Here is a 27,043-nt window from a genome sequence, read left to right on the forward strand (position 1 = left end):
CGTCTGTGTTTGTGTGTGTGTGTGTGCGTGTGTGTTTGCGTGTGTGAGAGGGAGAGAGAGAGAGGAGACAGAAAGAAAAAGTGTGTGATCTGTGTGTGACCTTTAAAAGTGTGACTCCAGCTGGATTGTCATCAAGCTGTCTCTGAAGTGATGCTGACACCTCACCCGCCAACTCCGTTCTACCGTTGCATGAGAGAATATGTGCACGTGTGTGTTTGTGACTCCATGCCAGCTTATCTGTGCTTAATTTGGTATCGAGGCAGAAATGGAGTGACACAAATGAAGAGGAATGGGGTGGGGGATGAATGTACAGTGCAGCATGAAACGAATCCTTTATGCTGGCTGCCAGTCTGACATACAGTCGTCACATAATCTCCCCATAAGTATTGCTATTTTTAGCCCAACAAACTATCACAGAGTGTGGCTTCTCTTTATAGTCCACTTTCCCATTTATTATACAGCCAGTGCCCTAGCTAATGTGCTTTTCATGTTAACTATTGTAGCTGCTTTCCATAGCTTCATAGCATACTTTAACTTGCCCCGGGCTTATCTGAACTGTGGTTTCTGACCTCTACAAATGCACTCTGAGCTCCACTTGAAAAAAATGAACACTCTTCATCTTTAGGGTTGTTTGAACTGCCGTCTCAAAGTTTGAGGGAAGCCAGAGGCTGCATCACCTGACTAACTTCGTAGCAACTGTTCACGTACATCTTTATTAAAATCTATCACTCCTTATGAAAGGACAGGAGATCTTGTCAGAAATTATGTAACGTCTTGGCTTCTGATCAAAAGACCGGGGAGAACAGAAGACAATGAAGAGGAGTAGAGGAGCAGGCAAGGACCGGTGCCACGCCGCAGGCAGAACAAAACGCTGTAGGCTGATTTAATGAATGGAGAAAGACTTTGGCAGAAAAGCTCCAGGAAGTTTTCATTTGTCCTAAAAGAAGAAAACTCACTCAAAGTAGGACTTCCCCTGTGGACGCGGTACTATTAAAAAAAAAAAAAAAGACAACATTTCTGAAATAAGGAGGTGTCTTGCACATTGTTCTCTAAGGACACAGAGTTTGGCTGCACCTCCTAATGTGCCAGCTGAGTGCCTTCTCCTCATAATTAGGCCTGTAACCACTGTAACCAACTGAGTGCAAAGGAATGGGATTTAATGCACTTGGCTCACATCAAGTATTCATAAAATTCAGGTCTTTGTAATGACTGACGATCCAAATGATAAGACAAAACAGACTGCCACTGCTTATAGAGCCTGTAAGTCAGACAAGGCAGAGAATGCACAGTGGTTGAATAAGGAAAGATAGCTAAAATAAACTTGAAAAGTCTCACAGTCACTGCTGTTTTTCTCTGTTTTTCCTCTGTTGAAGTAATGTATTTGGAGAATCTGACCAAACTGAGAACAACGCTGTGAGACAGATAGATGTAGCGGAAGTGTTTTGGGACTCACTGCACCCTTTGTCAGAGCAAATGCTATGTATGAATGCCATACCCTACAATAAAGTGTTTCTGATTCTGATATATGGTACGTTTGAATCTCAGACTGTGTGATCGGATAAAGGAAGGCTCATATTACTTATTCCTTCTCAAGTGCAAAGGAACATCACACACACCCCAGAGTATTGTTTTACAAAATTCAAGCTATTGCCATCTCAACACGCAAATAACCATTAGTTATTTGGGAATTCAGCTGGTCCCTACGGCACAGCCTTATTGATTATCAGCAGGATAAGATAAACTTCACTCTCAGGTCACATCAGGTGCTGTCAGGCCTGCAGCATGAATTGTCACTGTGGCTGCTGTAGTTCCAGATGAATGTTGCTGATGTCATTATTTACCACCATAGCATCTGGAAATTATGCCCTTACTCATCTAACACTGGCCACTTTGTTAATGTAATGTTATCATTGCCTTCCCTGTATTAAAGCATTGCTTGTGTGGGACTACTATTTTTAGGGACCCAGAAATCACCATCATGATCTATGTAAATTTGCCATGCGCATAAACTGTGTAAATTCCAGTAATTATCTATTTTAGTGAGTAATGAAGTAACCTTGTCCTTATTATCCAGTGTGAATCAGATAGATGTCACAACCTCAGTAGTAAGGTTAACTAATTTAGTTAAGTGGGGTTAAGAGCACCCCCTCAAAGTTCTGACAGTTAGCTGAACAAAGCACAAAGGCAACTAAAGCCTTTCTAACAAACTGAATGAACCATTAAAGACTGCTATATAATATACAGATATTTTCTGACCAAACAAAATGCTTCCAATGGATCTTTATTCATCTTTAGCACAGTGCTGTCTTAAGATTGTAGCTTTCTGATGAAATCATTAGTTGTGACCAGATTTGTCACACTATTTTTATCTTGCAACTGTTTTTCTAAGGCCAAAGGATACTGCTGGTGTTTTTTTTTGTATTGTCAACTAATCCCATAAATAAACAACAATGTATTGATCTTAGTAATATGTTTTGCCTGGGTAGCTAACTTTTCCCTCTGTGCCAGGAAACATATTAGCACATCAATAAGTCACACTGTTGCACTGGGTGACATATCCCTTCATTACGATACACATGGGCACTGTAGTTTATTTTGAGTCAACCCCACACACATCATCCTGCCGCCGTAAATACTCAATAGAGCACCAAATGTACAGTACTGTGCAAACGGTTTAGGCAGGTGTGGAAAAAATAAAGTTAGAATGCTGTCAAATATAGACATGTTAATAGATTATATCATTTAACAAAATGCAATGTGAATGAACAGAAGAAAAATCTAAATCAAATCAATAATTTGGTGTGACACCCTTTAAATTCAAAACTGCATAAATTCTTCTAGGTACACAAAGTCAGGGATTTTGCAGGCGTATTGTCAGGTGTATGATTATACCAAACAGGTGCTGTTGATCACCGATTCAATATGCAGGTTGAAACACAATCTTTGACTGAAACAGAAACAGCTGTGTAGGAAGAATACAACTGGGTGAGGAACGGCAAAACTCAGCTAACAAGGTGAGGCTGCTGAAGACGATTTACTGTCAAAAGTCATACACATTGGCAAGACTGAGCACAGCATTAAGACACAAGCTAGTTAAATTGCATCAGCAATGTCTCTCCCAGGCAGACAGTTCAAGGCATACAGAGGTTTCCAGGTGTGCTGTCCAAGCTCGTTTGAAGAAGCACAAGAAAACAGGCAATGTTGAGGACAGTAGCCGCAGTGGTCGGCCAAGGAAACTCACTGCAGCAGATGAAAGACACATCATGCTTACTTCCCTTCGCAATCGGAAGATATCCAGCAGTGCCATCAGCTCAGATCTGGCAGAAAATAGCAGGTACACCAATCTACTGTCCGGAGAAGTCTGGGCAGAAGTGCCTTCGTGGAAGACTTGCAGACCAAAAAGCTATCCCTCAGATATGGAAACAAGGCCAAGCAACTCAACTATGCACAGAAACACAGGAACTGGGCTGCAGAAGAGTCTCTAGGCTGATGAGTCAAAATTTGAAATACTTGGCTGCAGCAGAATGCAGGTTTTTTGCTGAAGGTCTGGAGAGCGGTACAAGAATGGCAACAGTGAAGCATCACACCTCTTTCTTTCAGACTGCAGCTGAGATAGCCCATGGATTCCCCCAATGCCTGTTTGTGAATATTCAATATGTACCTAGGAACCTTTTGCAAGCACTGGTTTCTTGTTTATGCCTGTTGTCGCTAATTTGCATCATAACTTCATCATACCTGAATTTAAAGCAAATGAAAACACAAATAATTTTAAATTTTTTTAAATTGTAAATAAATTTATAATAATAAATTTAAATATTTATTCTGCAGCATGTCAACAACCACAAACATACAGCGAAAGTCATTAAGAACAGTCTTCAGCGTAAAGAAGAACAAGGAGTCCTGGAATTGATATTATGGCCCCCACAGAACCATGATGTCAGTGTCATTGAGTCTGCCTGGGATTGCAAGGAGAGAGAGAAGCAAGCGGAATTTCAAACTACCTATTTCTGAGTTCCTTCAAAAACCTTGTGCAAACTTGTTGATGCAAAGAATTTGTGTTTTTAGTATTCGAATTTGATCGATGAATCGTTTCAGGCCTAAACATGACATCTACAGCTTGTTTCAGACAGAGGCTGAAATGAAGACCTGCATAATAGTATAAGATAGAAAATAATTTTTTTGCACTTTGAATCATGCAAAGCTGCCATAGATGAGTCACATAACTATAACATAGGACTGGATATAATAGGTCTCCTTAAAAATGTCAGTTTTTGAAAGCATTTTTACCTCACAGCATTTTTCCACACATGCCAAATACCTGTACATGGTACTGTACATTAACCTTTGGCTGAAGAATTATATTATTATTAATATAGTAACTGTTGCTAAAAACTACAGTGCGCAGCTTTTTTTTTTAGGAAATTACAGAGTTTTCAAAGGAAAAAGAAGAAATTATATATTTGTGTTTGTGCATTAGGGTTTCTTTCCAAGTGGAACCAGTAATATACTCGTGGTGGTGGTGGTGCAATATGTGCAGTGGATGAAAGTGGCATGAGTTATGTTAAGCTCAGGGACACGTGGTATGAAATAGGAAAGCAGCAGTATGAGTGTGTGTGTGTGTGTTTGCCTTAATATTTTTGGTTGTGAATTATGGGAGTGTTTCAACAGTAAGGCAACAGTGATTTATCGGTGGAAGCGCTGTGCCAGTTAAAATCTGTTAAGGAGTAGCGGAGTGGGAGGATGAGAGCGGCATGCTAATGATGCTGCCACAGTTTCTTGCCATGGATGACTCACCCTCAATATGGGGGAGCTAATATCCACCGTGTGGGTAGCACATACGCAGACACACACACACACACACACACACACACACACACACACACACACACACACACGTACATGTCTTGACATAGATGCAGATGTGTAGGCCAGTGTCCTGAGTGCTGTGTTATCATTTGGTTAAAACATGGAAAGCATCTTCTCCATTGTGTGACTGTCACAAAACTCAGAGAAGCATTTTTCTTTTGTTTGCTGTTTTTCAAAGGTAAGAGAAAAAGGCCAGAGTTGTGTAACTCACTTGGTAATTGGCTTATACAAAACTCATGTGGGACATAATTTCACCTGCTTTCTCTCTCTCACACTCTCTTGCTCTTTCTCTCTCACACACTCACATACACCCCTTGAGATGACAGTTGCCATCTGTAGAGTTATTATTGCCTTTTACAACAGCCTACACACTGATTTCACAAAGTACTGACACAAAAACTTACAGATGAATAGCTGACAGTTTTTATTGGAGCCATACTGGGGGAAAAAATCTAGTTTGATGTTTTTGGCTTTTATTATAGCAAGTATTTTCTAGCATTGGCCAATTGTTGTTTTTATATAGGAAGGCCAATGTAAAGGAAGAAATTAAATGGCAAGGACTGAAAAGTGGTCAGATCTGACTAGAATTAAGTACTTACAGACACCAGTAATTCTTGTGCAGTCAGTAAACATGATAAACATCATATCTGTTAATACGCTGGCATATATGAAATTCTGACTCTTTTAGTTCCCAACTCATCTCACTCTTCTCTTTACACTCATTTTCAACAGACCCCAACGCTGAAAATACTAATAATTCCTAAATAAACAATTTTCCCCCTCAAAAACTTTTATGAATTCTTCTGATTTTATTAAAACCTAGTAAAAAGAGGCATACTGAAGTCAAACTTTCCAAAAACCTTAGCAATATGAAAATTCAATGCTGCTGACATATATTGAAGATTTCTTAAAAATAGTGTTAAAATATTGTCTCGTTCTCGTGAACCCAATATTGGGTTTCATCTTGTGACCTAAGTGCACCGTCACACCCCTAATTCAAAGCATATGGCATTTATAAGCATGTCTGACAAAATTAAAGAAAGCTCAGTATATTTTCGAGCTGTTAAATAGGGCCCAGAGTCTCCATTACACCAAGCGGAACACAAGAGTTTATTAGGTCTACTTTGCTGATTATATAGTTCAGCTAAACTCTGCTTTGGCAGCTTGGTCATCACTGCTCTTCCAAATGAACACGAAGACATTTTCCTTTCAGTAAGATGATAATGATACATGATAACTGTGTTATTCAAGTTTAGTGCAATTGCATCTATTTAGACTCTATGCTTCTGTGAGTCCTTTTAAATTGTTGGTAAAGCATAATTTAGACTGGGTTTCAATGGAGCCACCAACAGTCCAAAACCCGAAAATATTTTAACCCCTGTCACTGTTCAAAGATGCTCTTTGGCATTGGATAAGAATGTCATCCAATAATACACCATAGGTAGTATTTAACAGGTTTCAGAAGCCCATATTGGGACTTCTGACCTGGTATTGATCAGTGCCCCTACGCCCTGTCACGACCATTTATGAAGTCCCTATACAGTGATTACAGGGTCAAGACCCATTTGCTGTCTTGAGCTTCTGTCTCAGTTGCAGCAGTTAAAAAGCTCTCTCACTTCTCCCCTGCCCTTTGAGCACAAAGGAATAACCTTCAGAAACTAATTTATCCGCCTCTGAAAATCTACACTCATTTTCCTCAAACTCACACAATGAGGCAGCTGCCTCCTGCTTTTACATTTAAGCTATTATTTATAAATTTGCTATAAATGACTATCTTGCTTTTTCAGCACTTCCATTCTGTTAAAATGACAATGTCCGCAACTAAATCAGTTTTGCTTACTAATATTTCATCTTCACCCCTCTGTCTCTCACTTTCTCTCCGGCAGTTGGACCGGTAAATTGAATCTAAGAGGATCTTTGTTGTTAATATTTCACAACGATAATGCCATTTTCAGGTGTGAATACTCAAGTGAAGAAATGATCTTCTACTTTTGTACTTCAGAGGTTTTTTGTCATTTTATTTTTGGTTGAAATTCAGATGAGGGCAGGAAAAAAAATCCCACACCCCCAAAACAAAAAAAGGCAAAAATGTGTCTGAGTTTGTACCATTCATGTGGACTGAAATCATATTCAAACCTCTTCAGCAAACATTATGCATTACAGTCCTCCACAGAAATGTATTGCCTGTATTTTTTGTAGGGTTTTTTATTATCCAATGTAAGATAAGTTTTTCCACCAGTGCTATCTGGCTTGCTGGCGAGCACTTTATCCCCAACACCGATTTCAAAGGAATATGGTCATTTTTCCTCAAGACTGCAGACACGTTAGAAATGTGGGTTTTGCAGTTTAAGAAACATTTCTGTTGAGCCCTCAAGGCTGTATTGGTAGGAAGTCGGCTTTGGCTTGCACTTGATGCACTTGCAGACTAATAGCCATGAGGAGCAACCATCGCAGATAATAGTGATGCACTAGCTTCTAAATGTTTTCTCTCAGTTTTTAGCACAATGTTTAATTTCCCTTTTACAACACCCACACTAGGGTGACTCGTCTATTTGTGAGACAGAAAACCCACCACCAACTCTTCTTACAACACACTGCTTTTGTTTACTCTGTTAACAAAGCTCTAAAACAAACTGCTTTAAAAAGCATGCAAATTAGTCTCATTCTGCCTCTGCCTTCCTTTTCCTTTAATGATACAAACAGCATTTAGGCATATTAGCTCCAAAGAACTTCCACTTTTTCTAACCCAGGTGTCAAGTGTACATTATAATCGCTGAAGGGACCATGTTGATTGGTTGCAGTGTCACTGCCTCGCTTAGCAATTCTAGAAGCAAGATCGGTGGGAATTTCACAAAAATGACATAAAAGCAGGAAACAACAAGCTTATATGTATGTGAAAAAGAGAAAGACACACCCACGTGGCACCGGTGTGCTCATCACTCAGTAAAGTCCCTCTTCAGTGACTCTGGAAATAGAGTATAATTTAACTTGGGGGCCATTTCATTGTTCCCTTTAAGCTTCTTAGCTCTAAAATATTCATATTTCAGGCGAGGGAGGAAGAAATCTGTGACGGCAGCAGACAGAGGCGAGAGGGAGAAGAAAGAGGATCGCAAACAAGAGAGGTAGAGAGAGAGAAACTGACGGAGTGAGAAAAGAGCAATGAAATAAATGAAAGAGAAACTCGGAGGAGGGGAGTGAGGAGATGGATGCAGAGAACAGAAAGCAGCACTTTAACTGATGTTCTCTTATAAACAACTTTCTCTCTGTCTTTCTTTTATTTTCACTCTGAAACACTTCATGGCAAACCTGTCCAACAAGAGACAACACCATTCTCCTGTCATCTTCCCCCCCTGCACTGGCTGCAGTGGAGAAAAATGGCGAGAGCAGCGACAGTGTTGAAAATCACACAATCATAATTATAATCTGGATGTCGCCGAATGAACTTATTTGAAAATATCTAGTCATAGTTGTGCTGCTTGCTCCCACTCACCGAAAGCCGAAGGTTTTTGGATGATTAATGGTTAATTCAAAGACACCATAATGTTTTTCTCAGAAAACTATACAAAGCTAATTTACACCAGCTGTATGAAATGCAGCCAATGATCCGACATAGGATAAGGCAAGATAAGGCTTTATTCCGCCCGGAGGAAACTTCTGTGTCCACGATGCTCGGTATGCATATACATAGTAAAATAGATAGATAAAGATACAAGTAGAAAAATAAACAGAGGGACAAAGGAAAAAAAGAGCATCTATATTACCATATAAACTACATAATAAAACTACGACGTGGTACATCACAATGCAAAAATAAATGAAAACTGAAGAATAGGAACAGTGAGCTGATTTATTAGATATATGTTAATAGTGCATGATACTTATCCCACTGTAGCCTGGTTCCAGACCAGTGATTACCTCTAAAAGATCTGGTGTTTTTTGCACATTGAGGACATTGAAGAAACACCTGAGCTTTGTATGTGAAATTTGCATGCTGGACATCATCTTTCCGTACCGCAGCCAGAATCCATCCTAAACAAAAATAGCGACAATGGGTGGATGAGATCACCGAAGACAGAAGTTGACATGAGATAACCTGTTGAAATGTTTTGTTGGTACACAAGAGACCTGAGAACAAATTACATATACACCATCACAAGAGAATTCAGTCAAACAAAGCAGCGAGATGCCGTAAACATGTGAATATGTAAATAAGTTAATGTGCCCTCATATTAAGGCCATAATTTGTCTGCAAGATAGATGTCGTTTTTTCCACCTCACTGTAACAGTATAGTGCGCACACAGGGATTTGATGTATGTTGTTTGTTTTTCATCATTTTCTCTGGTAATTAGTAATTATCCAGCTTGTCACGGTGCATGCGACTAAGTCCCAGATTGAAACATGTGATGTACGCTCCTCTGAGAGCGCACATTCAGATGGCAAACGTTAATTGAATGGGGCTTTAGCCTATGTGATCCAGCTGGAAGGCGGTTATGTAACAATACCGAAGCCAAATGAGAGCTGACACGATCAAAAACAAACTATACGTGTCTTCTTATAGGTAAATAAAAAGTAAACTTCCACAAATCCTTTTCACCTGTCTCGCTTCTGTTCCCAAGTTGCCGCGTAACCAACATGGGTCTCTTATCACAAAATACAGAAATTGTGAGGAGATGAGAGGAAAGGTTTTACTTGAAATATATTTTTAAGAGGAAACTTAGAAGTGAAGGAATTGGTTGAGGTTACTATGAGAACCATAATCTTCCATCCCCATCACCAAAATAAAAATATGGTGTACCGGAGAGCGCATATCAGCTTGTTGAGAGAAAGAGCGAAGATAACAAGAGGAGGGTAGATAGCAAACAGGCAGACAAAAGAGAGTGATGGAGTCAGTCAGTGCAGATATGTAATATAAGGAGAGCGGCAGCGAGCAGTGGTGTATGTGGGCTGTACAGTAGCCAGGCAGGCTGGGCTGCTGCTCCTGCTGTTGCTGCTTTGAAAGAAAAACCCAAAGCTGAATTGATATGCTAATTTGATTGAGAAGGTGTGGGTGGATATGGAGAGGGTTTTAAGCAGCGAGAGGGACAGAAAGAGAGAATGACAAGAAAAGAGAGGGAAAGAAAGGGAGAGTGGGAGTGAGAGATATGATGAAGACAGAAGATTGAAATGAAACAAATGGGAAGGAGTGGGATGAGAGGCGAGCTCAGCCTTACTCTGCACTTTGGGGTTAGAGAATTTACAGTCCATCACTGAGCAGTTGTCAGCTGTGCGTTATTAGCTGCAGCAGCTACGGGGTGGCAGTACAGTCTCCACCAGCGCCTGTTGACACATTGACTTGTTTTCTTTTTTAACATTTGTTAATTAGCACGGAAATGTTTTGAAAAAGAAAAAAAACATGGTGACCATAAAATATTTTTATCAAAGTATAATTCCGGGTTATTACAACTTAAGCTCTTATTTTCATAGTTTAATTTATCACTTCGGTCACTTACAACAACATTGTACTCCCCAACCAACTCACCCATAACTGAGTTTGGGAAAGTCGCATGATTAGATCAACACTTCAGCCTTCTTTATTTAAAACCGAAAGTGAAACTCCAAAAGTTGGTAATAATCTAACATCCAGTGACAAAGGTTCTATCTCCAATCACATGCACGCACTAACTCACCAACTGAAATCATTGTGCACATAACCGACCAATAGGACCACGCTACCGATACAGTCAGCATCCTCTTTTCTTCAGCAGACGGTGAAAATCTCACTTAATATTCTTCTCCATCAGATGGAGTCGCCGCTCCCAGAGGCTCGTCATTGCCTGTCGTGCCCCGGCTTGATCACCGGTACCGACCCTGGTCTCGCCTGCTTCGAGTGCCTTGAGAGGGACCATGATAGGGATAGCGAGGACGAGACTTTCTGTACTAAATCAATACTTTTCACGACTCCTCAGAACAGGGGTCGGCAACCTTTTCTGTGATGAGTGCCAATATACAAAGATGAAGACATCCAGTGTGCCAGCAGCGTTTGTTAATGCAAATGACATTTATTTTTAATTTATGCACTGATAGTTAGCCAGATTTTAATTAAGTTTGACCTTGTTAATAATAATAACAGACATATAATAAATAGGACTGTCAAGGGATTAAAAAAAATAATCTATGTAAATACAACTTTTGTAACGTATTTGTAGTTTTGTAATTAATTAATAGAATGAATAGAAATTAATCACATGTATCGATATTTGCCATGATAAGCATTTTAAATATTCTAATTTAAATAGATTTTGATAGATGAGTGCATCAATGATAATAAACAAACTTATTAAGCTAAACATTTTTATTTCCCATACATTCAGAACCTTCAAAGTGTTCATATGCAATAACAATGCCATAACAATTTTTATTAAAAATCCAAATAGCATTTTTGTGGTATTGAAGACCTTCACGAAACTTTAGGATGACACCTGCCTCCTAGGTTTGAATAAGCAAGTCACCACTGCACTGAACAAGAGCAGGTCAAGCCTGGTTAAAACCTAAGTCACAGTATACTATGAAATATGTGATAATAAATATGTGATAATTCATGAACCTAATCTGGTCTGTACCCAAAAATAATTTCAAAAACCAGCCCTCCCACAGTGTATTATTACTGATAGGAACGGTGTCCACAATTATAGGTAAAACTGTGCATTCAGACCAAACTCAAATTTAATCCTCGCAATGCTTTCCTCACGAGGGTTTTATCGCTGGACTACTGTTGAGTGTTTCACGATAATGCGAATAAACACAACTCACGATTACTATAGCTGTATGAACCCAAAATAAACACTTTGCTGTGATTTAGCTGCAACAAACGTCCGGACCATCTCAACACTGACAGGCTATTGCGACGCCGCGTCTTGCAACTTTCTCGCTCGCTTGTAAATTTTCATCTTGAGTGAATCCCTTACCTGAGAGGAAATCACTGCGCCTTTGCATTGACTTTGTAAGTAATACCATCGCCCCTGCGTTTGGTCACAGTAAGAACCACGTAGGAATAAACCAGTTTTCTCATTTAAAGACCATAGGTAGTATTTGATTTGTCATGATTATTAGGTTATTGTGTTTGTGGGTCTATCTCTTACATCCTCCCTAACGAGGCTATATGTAATTTTTCAATGAATTCACTAATTAATCAATCAAATTTTCATTGCTTTCTTGTTAGCAGGCTCTAACCTCACTTACAAATGAAGTTGCTTGGAACAGCTACTATTCTGCTTTTAATGTGAAGGTACTGGGTCGGGAAGTAGCTGCATGCATGCATGCTCCCGAGCCTCACTCTGAACGAAATGCAGTACACTAAAACCATAAAACAACTGGATAAATAATCAAGGAACGGACACATTCGGACTTAACGAGCGCTTTAAATGTAACGGGAGTCTGCACTTTTTTTTTCTTTTCATCTCTTGTACCAATCAGGTTACACTGGTAAATCTGTAAGAATTAGACTTTGGGGCTCGTTGTTTCCGTTAAATGAACTAAACGATTGAATTGTGGAGAATCTAACTGATCTAACGATGTGTAGCATGTCCATACTGAGACATTGATCATACATTTAAACATTAATATTTTCATTAACAATCTAAGCAGTTTAGAAGCAGCTAAAGCGGGAAACCCAGCGGGGTTTAAGAGGTTTTTTAAATCCAAAGAACTTGTATAAAAACCATACTAGGCGTTTAACGGCGAGCTGCTTTTATTTGTCAAAATGTGTTCCCACACCAGGCAAGTAAACAGGGTAGGCGGCTATTTGGAACTCTGCTCTTGATTGAAGTTTTACCTTAGTAATGATACTGAAAAGCTTACCTGAGTTTCCAGCATGTTGTGTGAAGCTGTCTGCCGGCATGCGTTTCCGCACCAATTGTGAAATCTCTGTATACAAGCAGTTGTTTTCAGATTATGTTCACTCATGAGTTGAAGCGAGCATGCATACGATCACACACCTGGTTGCAATCTGAAAACCGCACTGCTAGTAGCCACTAAAAACTATATGTTGCCCCTTTAAGCGTTGTTTAGGGGTGTCATGATACACTTAGCTCACAAGATGTGACGATGCACAATATTGGGGTCACAAGAACAGGATGAGAAGATACGTTAACACTATTTTAAAGAAATATTCAATGCTGAGATCTGTGTGTGTGTGGGGGGGGATTTGGAGCATTAATAAATAGAAATTTTGCTGCACCAGTTTTTGGTGGAAATGTCTTTATTTATAGGCTTTAAAGGGAAACAAAAACTCCAGGTGGCAGATGACAATTCAAAGTTTAAAAATATAATACAATAATTACTACCTTGTCTTTTTAGCTCTTTTTTGGCAATGCATATTTATTTCTTCTATATTTACGTTGCATGTTTTCTTTTAGTGCAAATAAACCTTTCTCAAGGTTGGTTATCAGAAGATTTTCTTACAAATGCTTTCAAAAAGTGGTGGGGACATGTCCCCAGCTTCCCCAGTATAAATGACACCTATGGCAGGAAGAGATAATTGGACAAGCTTTCATTGAGTCCTTGTAGTTGCCTCAGAAGAGATCCATGGAGGAGATGCCATTAATCCCTATTGTTTGTAACATAATATGCATCTTGACATTTTAATTTAAAATACAATAGATGTTTTCGTCATAGAGCATAATCATGTTAAAACAGGAAAGAACGTAACCACAAAGTGGTTGGAAGCACAGTATTGTGTAAACTATCAACGTATGCTATTGCTTTGAGATTTTCCGTCATTGTGACCAAGCGGGAGCCTCCTGGTCTGAAAGGTGAGGCGAAGTCCATTAAACCTGCATTCTATTGAACGACCAGCAAAAGAAAGTCCAGAAGTTAATCCAGAATGATTATGAGGTTTAGTAAATATACATACATACATTTAGTAAATTATGGTCCCATTTAGAGGAAAACAGACCAGAAAGCAGAGTATACTTCAGGGCGGAACAATCTTGACAAGTCATGACATGACATGGACTTGTACCCACAACATTGTGTAAATTTAACCATCGCCGTTGAAAAAGCTAATTAGGAGTTGGCAGTTCATTTTCTCTGGTGAGTACATTTTGCTTTAAGCGTTTTTTTCGTAACACAAAATTATCATTCCGGTTAAAATGACAGTTAACGTGAATTTACAGATGCACCTAGCTTAGCAAGCTAGCTGGCTCCAACGGTGCCGCTGGTTGCAAAAAATCAACATGGCAGCGTCCCAACAGCCAAACTCGAGGCTTTAAAACGGCAGTCCACAAACCAACGGGTGACGTCACAATGACTACGTCCATTTCTTTTATACAGTCTATGATTGTGACTCAGGAGTTGGGCCCAAAACCACAAAAAACATACCCTGATCAAAACTGCACAAATGTATGAGGATGTATTATATGTGGTGTATTAACTGTGTGAGTGGTAACACCAATATTCTTCGCACTGATTCTTAGAAACAGCCAGGACCAGAAGGTACACTGAGGACGGTTGTCATCCAGGAAAGGAGGCTCCACGTCGGAGTCCACAATGGCTGGTGTTTCCTTGACAATCCCCAAGTGGTGGTACTGGAGCCCCTTGCTTCGGGGACCAGAGGCCGAGCAGACAGCATCTCCAAACAGAGCACCCTTGTCAAGGACAGGTGAGCAGAGGAAACACATACTGTATGTATATCAACAGTGGAACCATTACCGTAGGCTACAGATTAAATATTAAAATATTTTCAGGAGTGCTTATATTTATAATTTCATCAGCCTTTCCAGGCGCTGGTCCTGTTGCTGGCAGGTGATTGAAAGTTTATAGTGTCAGCAAAAACGGTGTTTTTGAAAAAGTTAGGTTGGTAAGAATTTAATGTGAATATAATATTGGTTGGAAGCTGTCTGGTGTCTTATTGTACCCTGGTGTCCATTTACTTCATATGTTCCTCCATTCCTAGATCCACACTATATATTTATCTTTCACTTTCTACATGCTCTGTATTTGTATAGCCCCGTTCTAGTCTTTTCAACCACTCAAAGCGCTTTTTACACTACATCTGCATTCACCAGTCATACACATTCATACACTGAGCCTAAGTGCTCAAACGGAAACTAACATTCACACACATTTATACACTGAGCCTAAGTGCTCAAACGGAAACTAACATTCACACACATTTATACACTGAGCCTAAGTGCTCAAACGGAAACTAACATTCACACACATTTATACACTGAGCCTAAGTGCTCAAACGGAAACTAACATTCACACACATTTATACACTGAGCCTAAGTGCTCAAACGGAAACTAACATTCACACACATTTATACACTGAGCCTAAGTGCTCAAACGGAAACTAACATTCACACACATTTATACACTGAGCCTAAGTGCTCAAACGGAAACTAACATTTATACACTTGTGGAACAGCCGCCAGGGGCAATTCCAGGGATTGAACCGCCGGCCTTGCGATTAACGGCCAACCCGCTCTACCTCCTGAGCCGCAGCCGCCCACAACCTGATTTCTACCTTCCTTATTGCATGTAATTATAATAGTCTTTTGTTCATAGAGCACTTTGAATTGAACCACATTACAAAGTGTTTTCACAAGTGCAAAGACAATAAAACACGCACAAAACAGATAAGATACACAATAAAAGCAAAAAAAAGTTCACTGACACAGCCAACTTGATTTGTAGTGGGTTGAGGGCATTTTCCACGTCATTTATTTTCTTTTTTGGTCATATGAGTGGACAGCAAGCACACTCTGGCTTTGCTGGACTTGGCAGAACTCCGTAATGCTGCCACGTGACTCGTTTTATTGTAGGATACAGTTGTTTTTTTTATATGAACTAACGCAAACGGTAAGTTTGAAAATGCCTCAACACAACCCCATCTTTTTTTTAGCTCCTTTCATTATGCCACATTGACAGGTAGACTTAACAACACATGCAAAATCAATAGGCGGGTAACAAATTAAAGGAAAAACTTGAGTAAGTGGTTATAGGTGACCAAAGATTTGCAGAATACCTCTACAGTAAGTTGGCTTCTAAAAGTGCTCTGATTGAATGATGATTGTCTTTTTACTTTGTTGCAATTTTGTAATTCCACTCGGACAAAAGAGAAATGAGACAAATATCTCTTATAGTATTATAACACTATCACACAATGTGCACACAGATGGGAAGCTTGTCACTCCTTTTATACCTTGGAACTGTCTCTCCACTGGTCAGGGTTTCTTCTTTCATTAAACATCCTTTTGTGGTTTGCATCAATTTGTTACACTGTAAAGGCAAAGTGCTTGTGAACCAGTGGTGCAGCAGTGAACACTTGACAAACGTCTTTGAACATAAACTTCCCATAGGCCTTTCTGTTACATCAACAATGCCTTAAAGCAGTCTTTCCCAAATTTAGGGCTGCGACCCAAAATGGGTCATAGACCTGTTTTTATTGCATAACAATGCTATGCTTTATTTGTATAAGCCAGGAGGTCACAAAACATAGAGAGGCTACTGTGGTGGGTCAGGTGGAGACCCTGACACTCTCTCTCTCATCTGTAGATTGCTGCTACAATGTAGGTGAAATGAAATCAATGCCGAAAGTCCTATTCACAACCATGAAAAGCAAGCAGTGCGATCAGACAGAGCGCATTTAACCCACAAATCGATTCTGATTGGACAATGGGGATAAACGCAAATGACGTTGGGTGCTTTTCTGCTGAGTTAAAAGTTAAAAGGCGTGAGTGTTCCTGCAAACACGTGAGCGGCTCCAAACGCTGAAGCGTCTAGGGCACATTTGATTATTGCTGTGATGTAGCCACTTATAGGCAAGGCACTCGGCAGCCATCTGAGCAGTTATTTTGGACTAAAAAGATCAGGCCCCTATCTAAATGAATGGGGAGAGAACCATAGCTACACTTTCAATGGGCACCCGGACATAAAAACTGCCTGTATAGAATCACCAGTAAAACCTGAAAAACTACCGCTGAAAAGCTTCGACGACTAGGGTTTAAAAAGCATTTTTTTAAACCGATGACGCATACGTAGTACACCCTTACGTCAATGGAACCACACGATATGTTTGGTTTGGCTTTCTAGCTGGAGGAGCGGGAGAACCACCATCTGTGGCGTTGCAAGCTTTCCCTGTATATTTGTATTGATGATTCTTTAAGAGGCGGGTCTTCTCTTATAACTTCTCTGGTAAGGTGCATCCACACAGGCTTTAAACAAAATGTACTTGCCGGAAAACATTTACAGCCGACTCCTTAGAGTGTCTTTTAGTACAACCAAATGCTGAACAAGACATTTTTCGGTGACCAAAATGTTACAATTAACTTTCATGAGCTGAAAACGCAGTGAAAGTGTCAAAGTTCTTAGACGAAAACACTGACAGCACTCAACAGGTTCATGGACCGTTAAATGAAGCGCTGTTAAATAAGGTTTTTCAATGTCGCTGGTTAACAGTGCAGTGGATATAAGTCGCCTCTATCCTGATTGACAGGTCACCATGGTAGTGACTTGTCAATCACAAGATAGCAATGGCCTAAAGCGTGCCCTGCTTTATTGATTATTTTCCTCATATTCATAATTTACAAAATGAATATCATGCTGTATTGAAGAAGACTTAAACTAATGATTGAGACCATAAACTCAATAGGAAAGTGCTTTCTGAGGCAATAAATCAAGTGAGAAGTAGTCATTTTGTTATTAAGTCCCATGCAATCGGTTGCTTATAAATTTAGATTTTATTGCAATGCATAATGTATCTTTGTAAGTTTGGGTCCCGGTGAGATTTCTCTTTTGGGTTTCGAGCAGGGAAACCCCTGCCTTAGAGGAAAATCAGGCTAGGCTGCACATAGTCAGCGCTTTGCATTTTACAGATTCAGCATCATCAAACAGAATGTAAACTAACATGATACATGTGCAGTTAAAATATTCAAATATGTGCAATAAAGGTATTAAGACAGTGTCGAGCAGTCTGCCATGTAGCCTCAGCATGCCCAGTGCAAGTCCTACTCAAATCCTGATTGTCCTCTCACCCCTCATTTTTGCTGTTCTCTCCTGTCATCTAGGGTTGCACCGATCAGACTTTTTCTGCCAAATTTAAACTCTGTTAACCTCTCTGTGTGGAACTGATTAAGACCCTTATTCTATGTCTAAGGTAACACAAGGCTGTATATCAATTATTAGTTCTGATGTGGATCTGTTGTGTCTGGCTGTTATCCAGTCCACTTAATAAGGTCAGTGTCTCTACAATCATCTATCAAGAAAGGGCATGAAAAAACTTTTTAACAGCAACAGTTTATTGGTTGCTGCATGAATCAAAGGTTATCTGTCCCTCAAATTTCACCCACTTCTATTGAAATTTGGTAAGTAGCAGACTATCAAACAGACGGATTAAAAAAAAACAACCTCATTCCACATTTATGATGCAGGTTAACACAAACAATCACACTTCAAATATAATCTTGTATGAGCAAATACATTATGTTTACATTTTGTATGTACTTTGTAAGTACTCAATTGACCTTGCTCAAAGAACAAACAGTATATACTTGTCCTAACCAAACCCCAGCCTTATAATTTACACACTATCCTGTGCAATATAGGCTTCCACCCTCATAAAACAGCCTTGCAATACATTTGAATGCATGTTAGTACTTTATAAGCAATGAAGTAGATATGGCTCCTGCTGCCTTTGCCCCTGGGTTTTATTGAGGCACCATGACATTCAATGCTAACCTTGTCAAAGTGGATCTGCCGGTCTAAGTTCACCAGCATCTGCGTTAGGTCAGCAATAAAACACTTGGATTGAATGGTTTTAACATGCCAGATGCAGAACAATGCCAGAGACGACCACTACAACACCTGGAAACTAGGGCTGCAACTAACGACTATTTTGATAGTCGATTAATCTATCGATTATTGAAACGAATAATCGACTATTCGGATTATGAACAACAACGTTCTCCAGCTGGGCATCGTTTATGATTGTAAAGTCAGGGCACATCTGCAATGTGAATGCGGCCGTTGTGTATCATAATGTGCTACTCTCAGTGCCATTAAAAATCAGTCAAATTGTCCAAAGCAAACTGTATAGAAAACATCACAGCTCATAGCGTGAAGTAACACGGCTTTAATGGGAAGCTAGCTCACTTACCGAGACGAGTCTTCATCATCCACAGAGTAACAACGTTACGAGCCTCATCTTCAGATGCTCCGGTGTTTCCAGGAAAGCTCAGCTTTGCAGACGCTGCAGTTAACAACCTTTTTGGCTGACTGAAGAGTGAAAAGCTCCCACATTCTGGAGGTTTTAGGTGGTGAAGGTGTTACTGCAGCGCTGATGTTGTAACTTTACTGTTCACATCACTTTAGTCCGTTAAGCTGACGGTGTTGTTGCAGCCCGATGACGTCATGAACGAATCGATTATTAAATTCGTTGGCAACGAATTTTTGTCGACTACGTTGATTAGTTGTTGCAGCCCTACTGGAAACTGAACACAGTTCTGATGGTACATCAGAATTTGCTCCGCCTGCACCACACATCACATATACTGTATATTCGAAATCTAATTTTACATTCAGTACATTTTGTGTACTTTCACAAAGTTCCATGTAGAATTACAGTGTTGAGGCATGTCTTTATTTTGTTAAACTTGACATTTCCACAAATTCAAGTCCTCAGATTCAGGATCAGAGTTAGTCATTTCGCTTTGTAAATAGAATGGTAGCAGCTGTAACAAAGCCTGATCCCTTCAGATACTGTGTTTAGCAACTAATTGTGCTTTGGGTACACCAGCTGTGACAAGTAACTCATTACACCCTTTAAATTACTGCAAATATTTTCAAACATAAATGTTGTGAGCAAGTGAACCTTTGGCCAGTAAACAGCCAGCATCAGTGAGTCATTGAGCAGAAGTGCTTTGAGTTTAAAAAGAAAAAAAAAAACTTCTGTGTCTATTTCAGCGACATTGTACAGGTGTGTTATGACTGTAACTAAAGCATTTTGTTCAAATTATGATGAAAGAATGTTCTTATCCTGCCACAACAGATCCATACTTTCATCCACCTTTCTCCCCATAGATGATATAGAAAATACAATACAACATATCACACATCATTCAGTAGAGTTTCAGAATCATATAGTAATATGTTAAAGCAAAGTTTGAGATGTAGAGTTGCTCTTGGCTTCTTCCCAGTCATAATTGTAATTAGGGCTGCTCCTAATTGTCGACCCAACCATTGGTTGATGAGAAGAGTCTTAGTCGACAAACTTCTCATTATGTAGTCGCAGAAGAGAAAAAACAAAAAACAATGTAAACTTCAAACTCCATTCGTAAGTTGTTCCTTGTCACTGGGACGAAAGTGTCAGGGGATTGTTGCAACATGGACCTTTTCTCTGGTAAAGCAAGATTTATGCTTCTGCGTCAGGTCTACGTACGTAGCTACGCCGTAGCCATGCATTTATACTTGCGTCGGTGTCTGCATCGTTCTGAAATTAAAACCACTGTGTTGACTTTTGCCGGCAGAGCAGGCTAACATCCGGTTTAGCCCTCCGCTCCCTTGAATTGGGGTAAAATTATATACGTGCAGCTTATCAAATGTTATCAACCGAATGGATCACATTCTGATTGTCATTTTGCTCGGGTTGTGACACTCAAATATATCGATCCACCGTGTTACAGCCACTAGATTGGCCGCCAGTAAAATTTATTTCAAAGCACGGGGCACTTCCTGACGGCTCGTAGGCATTGCGAGGCTACCCAGCCGACCAATCACAGTTTTTACGGTCCGCGACACCTGGATGTGTAGTTATATTTTTGAGGAGGTGCACATCTGGCTACGGCGTAGGCTACTGCTTAGGGTACGGGGCTACGCGTAGGCTACGCCATCGATTCGACGCGGAAGTATAAATCATGCTTAACAAAGAAGTCGCTTACCTGCGCACTGCTGTTAACTCTAGCTGCCATTAGCTGGTTAGCAGTCCTATTAGCTGACTTACTCAGACTTGTAGCTAAGACTACAGAGGGTAGTGTTGGTGTTTGTTTACACCATTAGCACAGGAGCTTTGGACCACCAGGAGGAATAGGTTTTCAGGCCCCCGGCAAGGGACCCAGTGGGGAATGCTGGCTTGGAGTGTTCCCGGAATGAGAACCGGAGCCGAGCTAGCAAGTGGGCCCTGGAACAGGTCTCAGCAGCTTTCCAGTGAACACGGTCAGAGCAGGAGCAATCACAGCCTCCGAGACTAATGACTACTAGTAGATGAAGAAAATCTCTAGTTGGGGGCAGACCAGATTGTATTACTTTGCTTTGCACTAAATTGCCTTAATGATGCCCCATGTGATTGGTGTGAAGAAATGTGCTTGTTCTGACAGTATTGTCTGCAAAATACCTAATTGATGGAAAGCATAATAGTGTACACACACATGCTGTCAGCTGAAATCAATAGCAGAAGTCACTCAGTGCATTCTGGCCTCCAGACTAACATTTTTCACTGGTGCTCCCAAATGAATTGTTTTCAGTTGGGAGTAAGACACAGAAAGACCAAGACATGTACTGCCAAGCTAGCACATCAACTTAATGTCACTGTTTGCTAAACTAGTACTACAAAATAGGGTTTGGGGTGATTGAGGTAGCTTCGGGTTTAATTTTTGGGTTTTGTGGTTGTGAACAGTGGTTCACTTCTTCCCGGGGTACATTACCACGGTTATGCTTCACACCTAACCTACTCCAGAGCAGGTTATGTTTGAAATAATAGATCAAGAGCTGTGTCTCAATTCAGGGACCGCATCCTTTGAAGGGCGTGGCCTTCGCGGCCTACGAAGGCATACGGCTGCAAAAGGCCGAACCGACCATTGTTAAATGACAGTCTGGTCTACAGAGGACTGTCTATTGTGTCATCAACTGACCCCCCCTTACCCATGCGTGGGGAAGCGCCGCTCCTGTCGCCTAGCAACCTTCACAGCTGCGGTCCACAGGATGGAGACCGGGAGGTACTTCACTGCCAGCGCCTGTTGTATCTCAGGCTGAGAGAGGACCTCTGCAGACAGCTGGTCACACCACTCTCCAAACTGTTCTCTGGGGCCACAATGTCACCAGCCCCAAGGCAGTTATTGTGGAGGATGGTACATGCTGTTATGACCTGAAATGGTTAAAAATATATTTCAGTCTGTTGATTTACTCATTAGTATAATTAAAAAAAATACTCATGTGAGGTACAAAGGTGTGGTGCTCCTCCAGCGCTTGCAGGAAGATGGCCCGGAACCTGGTCTTCATCATCCCAAAAGCACGCTCTATAATGGAGCGTGACCTGGAGTGATGGCTTCTTGTAGGGAGTGATGGGGGGGGGAGTGGGTGTTGGAGGCACAGGTACCCTCCGTCTGCAAGGATGAAATGCCCTGGAGGAGGGTAGAGTGAACTCCTGTACAGTGGGCTGTAGCGGAGCGCTCTGGAGTCGTGGACCGACCCAGGCCTGCCCACGTAGGTGTCAATGAAGCGGCCCTGATGGTCACAGACAGCCTGCAGGATGATGGATGGAAACAGTTTCCTGTTCCTGTAGCACTGACCTTCAGGGCCGCTCGGTGGCTTGATGCAGACTTGGCAGCCGTCGATTGCTCCAGCTGCTTTAAAAAATGCTCTGTGCCTTGCCAGCCCTGCAAACCCACGGGATATCGTTTGTAACTCATCCTGGGTCTTCAGTAGGTGGATGACCTTGTGGCGAATGGCAACCACCTCCTCAGTGACTCTGTGGAAATATGAAATATGGACGATCCATATTTGTCTACATTCCAGTGGACCGCAACTGTGAAGGTTGCTAGGCGACAGGAGCGGAGCTTCGCCACGAATGGGTAAGATCTCAGTTGATGACACAATAGACAGTCCTCTATAGACCAGACCGTCTCATTTAACAGTGGTCGGTTCGGCCTTTTGCAGCCGTGTGCCTTCGTAGGGCAAGATACTGAACCCCGAACTGCCCCTGGCGGCAGTTCCACCAGTGTATGAATGTGTGTGAATGTTAGTTTCTGTTTGAGCACTTAGGCTCAGTGAATGAATGTCTGTGAATGGTGAATGCAGATGTAGTGTAAAAGTGCTTTGAGTGGTCGAAAAAGACTAGAAAGGCGCTATACAAATATGGAGCATTTACATTTACCTATAACGTTACCATCAGAGGACGGCATAGTGGAGTTGTTTTACTCAAAAACAAGGGGTAGGGGCAAGGGGTGAAATGGGATTGGCCCTTAGTGGCCAGATGATTTCTAGATCTAGATTCTCGTCTGAGGGACTAACTTATCTATGTCAGCTTCTTGAACTGGATGTTTCCAAATACTTTTATGTTGGTTATGCTGAAAACCTGAGAATGAATTAAGCACTAAAGCCTTGTACCTGTTGTACTTATCACATATGGAAGTAAGCCTACTCACTGCTTTGAATTATGATATATATATATATTTTTTTTTTTCAAATTTGCTCCCACGTTCTTTCAACTTGCCGGGGTTGCAGCTGAAAGAATAAGGCTAAAATGATTAAAAATACAGCTAAGGAACACATTAATCTGCCAGTAGACAATTGGTCATATGCTACAGCAGTCATTTATTGAAGTTGTGGCCCTCAATATGATTTGGTGGAATATTTTTAATATATTTTTCATAACATAATGACGTGTAGGACATTTGTGTAAAAGAAATGCTATTAACAATCAAAAAAGCTAACATGCTGTAAGTCAACGGATGACACACACAGAGAGTGAGAAATGATTCCCTTTTTCCACTGTGTAACTGAATCAAAATGTATTGTGTTTGTTACTTCAAATGAGACACTTGCTGAAGTGGTGATTATGTGGATGATTGTATGGGCGTCTTATAAGTATGAGAATGCGTACAAATACATGCAAATGCATAATCAGCACAATCACATGCTAACCAACAATCTGTGCTCAATTACTGCATTATATGAATAACAATAATTGCCATTATTGTCCAAATAATGGCAAACATTATATGTTCTGCCCTTTTCTGTTTTCTTTGAAGGAGAAAGTGGTTTAAAGTGGTTTAGTATGATAACACAAGTCTATGCAGTAATTAGCATGTTTGCCCTTTTTTGGGTGCTGCCAGTGAAAGCTGCCAGTCTGTCTTGTTTGTGTTTTGCCTGGTTCTTCCAGACAGCAGAGAAAGAGAGAAAAAAAAATACAAATGTGAAGTGCTCGCCTATTCCATTCTCCAGGGAGACCATGAAGCGAAAAAAAGAAACGGCGCTCGGCCCCACCTCGTGACACGCCAGCGCTCCACAGTATGCTCCCGCCTATGGTGTATGCAAACTGTGAATGACGAATACCAAGAGTGCTGTTCCACTGCTTACACAGGAGGCCAGTGCTTGCCAGGGAACATTCAGCAAGCGAGTGTAAATCCTTCCAACACATTGATTTTGTTTCCGTTTAATTAAAAAAAATAAAACTACCAAAAGAAATAAAACTATTAATTATAGTGAGGCTTTGTCATTTTTGTCAGTAACAGCTTTTAGGAACCCAAGTCACAAATAATCTTTATGTGTGTCCTATCGTAGCTTCTTTCCTTGCCTCTCTCTCTCTTTACACAACCTTCACACCTTCACTTCGTGTGTGTATTTCTCTTTGCTCTCTCCACAGCGCAGCAACATCATCCCTCCCTCAGACGCTGGGCCTTCGCAGCAGCTTGGAGCTCAGGCTGACCAATCATCGAGCTGTGGCAATCGTCTTCCAGCTGGAGTGGGTCTTCTCTGCTCCAATTGGTCGAGAGACGATGGTAAGAGGGATGCACAAACCTTATCTAATGTTAATCCTAAACCCCGGTCCTAGCCTGAAGTCAACCTCTTGATGAAATGAGGACAAACCAGAATGACCTCACTCTGAACAGGCCTTTTCAATAATAGACATAACAAGAGACCTTCACACTCACCCTATGCTCTTTTCATCCTGTCCCTTGTTCTCTCACAACCTTTCTTTCCTGTCCTTGGAGTATCACTCCATCCTCCTCTTGCCAGTGTCTTCCAGAGGAAATTACTGAAGGCATCCTTGGCCACAAGACAACAAACAAGACTGAAAGAAGTATAGAAAGATGGAAGTGAGGGAAAACAAACCCATTCATGATGGTTTGACCCCGAGCTGGCAGCTTGCTGCTTCTTCAGGGTTCATTCACATGTATGTTCATGCCTAAATTTTGTTTCTTACACTGAAACTCCACAACCTCTCAGATTTTGCAGTTTGAGAGTTGCAATTTCACTCATCAAAACACATTTTGTGTTATCCTTGAGCTCCAAAAAAAGTGTTAAATGCATTTCCTTCATCAGAAACATTTGCAAAGCCCAGTTTTTAAATATTACGTTTTTAAGTAAGTCCTGCATTATTTTCTATATCTATATTTTTTAACTCGCGGTCGTCTTCTTCCCTGCCTTTGCTGACACATTGCAGCATATGTCGGTGTATCGCCACCACCAGTAGAATCAATGAAATAGCATGAAACCATTTGCAGGACTGTGTGTCGCTTCAACTGCTTGAGTTTGTGCACGCGTTTGCATCTTTGTGCACGAGATAAACAAAATGGAGACCCACTCGTAAAAAAAAAAATAGCTCTATAGCGCTAGAGGTCAAAAACTCCACAGGGAACCTTTAACTCAAGAAGTCTCAGCGTATCACTCTCAGTCCACTGACTGCGTTACAACTGCACCGCGGTTTTGTTCCATCCTCTGCCAGGCATCAAGTTCCACTGGAAGAGTCTCAGAAATTTCAGTAGCGTAGCGTGTAGCCTGCCCCGCGTTATGGACTTGTTGTTAATTTGTCCTTTTTTTGTTTTTACTACCTTCTTCATGGAATATGTTCCTGAGTTATGGTGTTGAATAATGGCCAAAAAAAGACATTAGGACGTGATGAGCATAGAGAAGTTGACCTTTGACCTTTTCTTTAAAATTGTCATCACTTCATCTTGTTAACCATCTGTGTGAAACAATGTCATAATCATCAATTCTTGAGTTATGGCCAATGTCATTTTGAGGTCACAGTGACCTTGACCCTTTACAACTAATGAGATGGATGTATGGATAAACCGAAACATAATCCCTCTGGCCACAGCTACTGCAGACACTGGAACGGAGGCATAAAAAACTTACTGCATACAGTACAATCACTTCTGCCATTGCTGAAATGCAGATTGCATAGGGACTAGGGCTGAACGATTAATTGTTTTCAAATTGAAATTGCGATTTGAAAGAACGCGATTAACTAACCGTTTTAAACAGTCATGCAGTTACAGATTCATTCCGTTGTCATCTGCTCGCCAACCACAATCTCCATACGCCTCCTGTTATGGTCCTACTTACCAATCAGAGTGGGAACAGGGTGTGTATATCTTACAACAACAAACGAAACTAGAGGAAAATGTGGGATAATTGCGGCAGCCGAACCTACACAGGCAGCGGCTCCGCAGTTTTGTTCAGCATCAACTCACACTGAAGTGTTTCAGCAGCAGAGTGTTTGGCCTACACGTTTTCATCTACGGATCACCGCTCTCTATGAGCCAGTTCCGTTCCGTGCAGGCTAACTTTACATATCTACACGGAGCATTTCAGAATAAAAGCGTTATGCCTGTCAGATTTTGCTGACTTGTTCATATTTTTTTTATTTCTACTATGGTTAAGTAAGCTACATAGTTAAATTGTTTCTTTTTTCCTGTTTTAACTGTGTTCATTGTTGATGTATGATCGGGAGTCTGCAAAAGGTGTTTTATTTTGAAAATCAACCGGATTCTCTATGCTGTTCTGTGTCTGACTTCCTGCCTGGTTGATCGGCTCTGTGCTGCTTGACATGGCTTCTGTCAAAAATAGACTGGCAGTGAATATTGAACTTTGGCATAACTTCATTAAATAAATCTCAAATCGAATTGTAATCGCAATATCTGGCAGAAAAATTGCAATTAGATTTTTTCCCCAAATCTTTCAGCCCTAATAGAGACAATTTTTCAGACCTTTTGGGAAATGCAGGAATTTAAAAATGCTGTTTCAGGTTTCTGAGATTTGTGTTCTTTGTTTTTGATCTACAGTGTAATACTGCTATTAGTTTTTGGCTGGACCACAGCAAAGCGGGGCCAGCCTTACAAAGGTGAAAGTCTGTCTCTGACTTACTTTTTACACCATTGGTTGTTGCAGATACATTTAGGTCAATACTCAAAATTAATT

General features: G+C 40.7%; 1 protein-coding gene across 3 annotated transcripts in view; it reads left to right on the forward strand.

Moving 5' to 3' along the window:
* nphp4 (nephronophthisis 4) overlaps positions 1-27,043 on the forward strand; it is a 197,005-nt gene that overhangs the window by 61,094 nt on the left and 108,868 nt on the right. For all 3 annotated transcript variants that reach the window (XM_038723621.1, XM_038723620.1, XM_038723622.1), the window contains exons 7-8: positions 14,320-14,504; positions 24,483-24,618. In XM_038723621.1, the coding sequence (XP_038579549.1) occupies positions 14,320-14,504; positions 24,483-24,618 (321 nt within the window). The remainder of the gene's footprint in view (positions 1-14,319; positions 14,505-24,482; positions 24,619-27,043) is intronic.

Source organism: Micropterus salmoides, unplaced genomic scaffold, assembly GCF_014851395.1.
Source record: "Micropterus salmoides isolate LMB-PRFRI ecotype aquatic unplaced genomic scaffold, ASM1485139v1 Ms_hic_scaffold_16, whole genome shotgun sequence".
Classification (NCBI taxonomy): domain Eukaryota; kingdom Metazoa; phylum Chordata; class Actinopteri; order Centrarchiformes; family Centrarchidae; genus Micropterus; species Micropterus salmoides.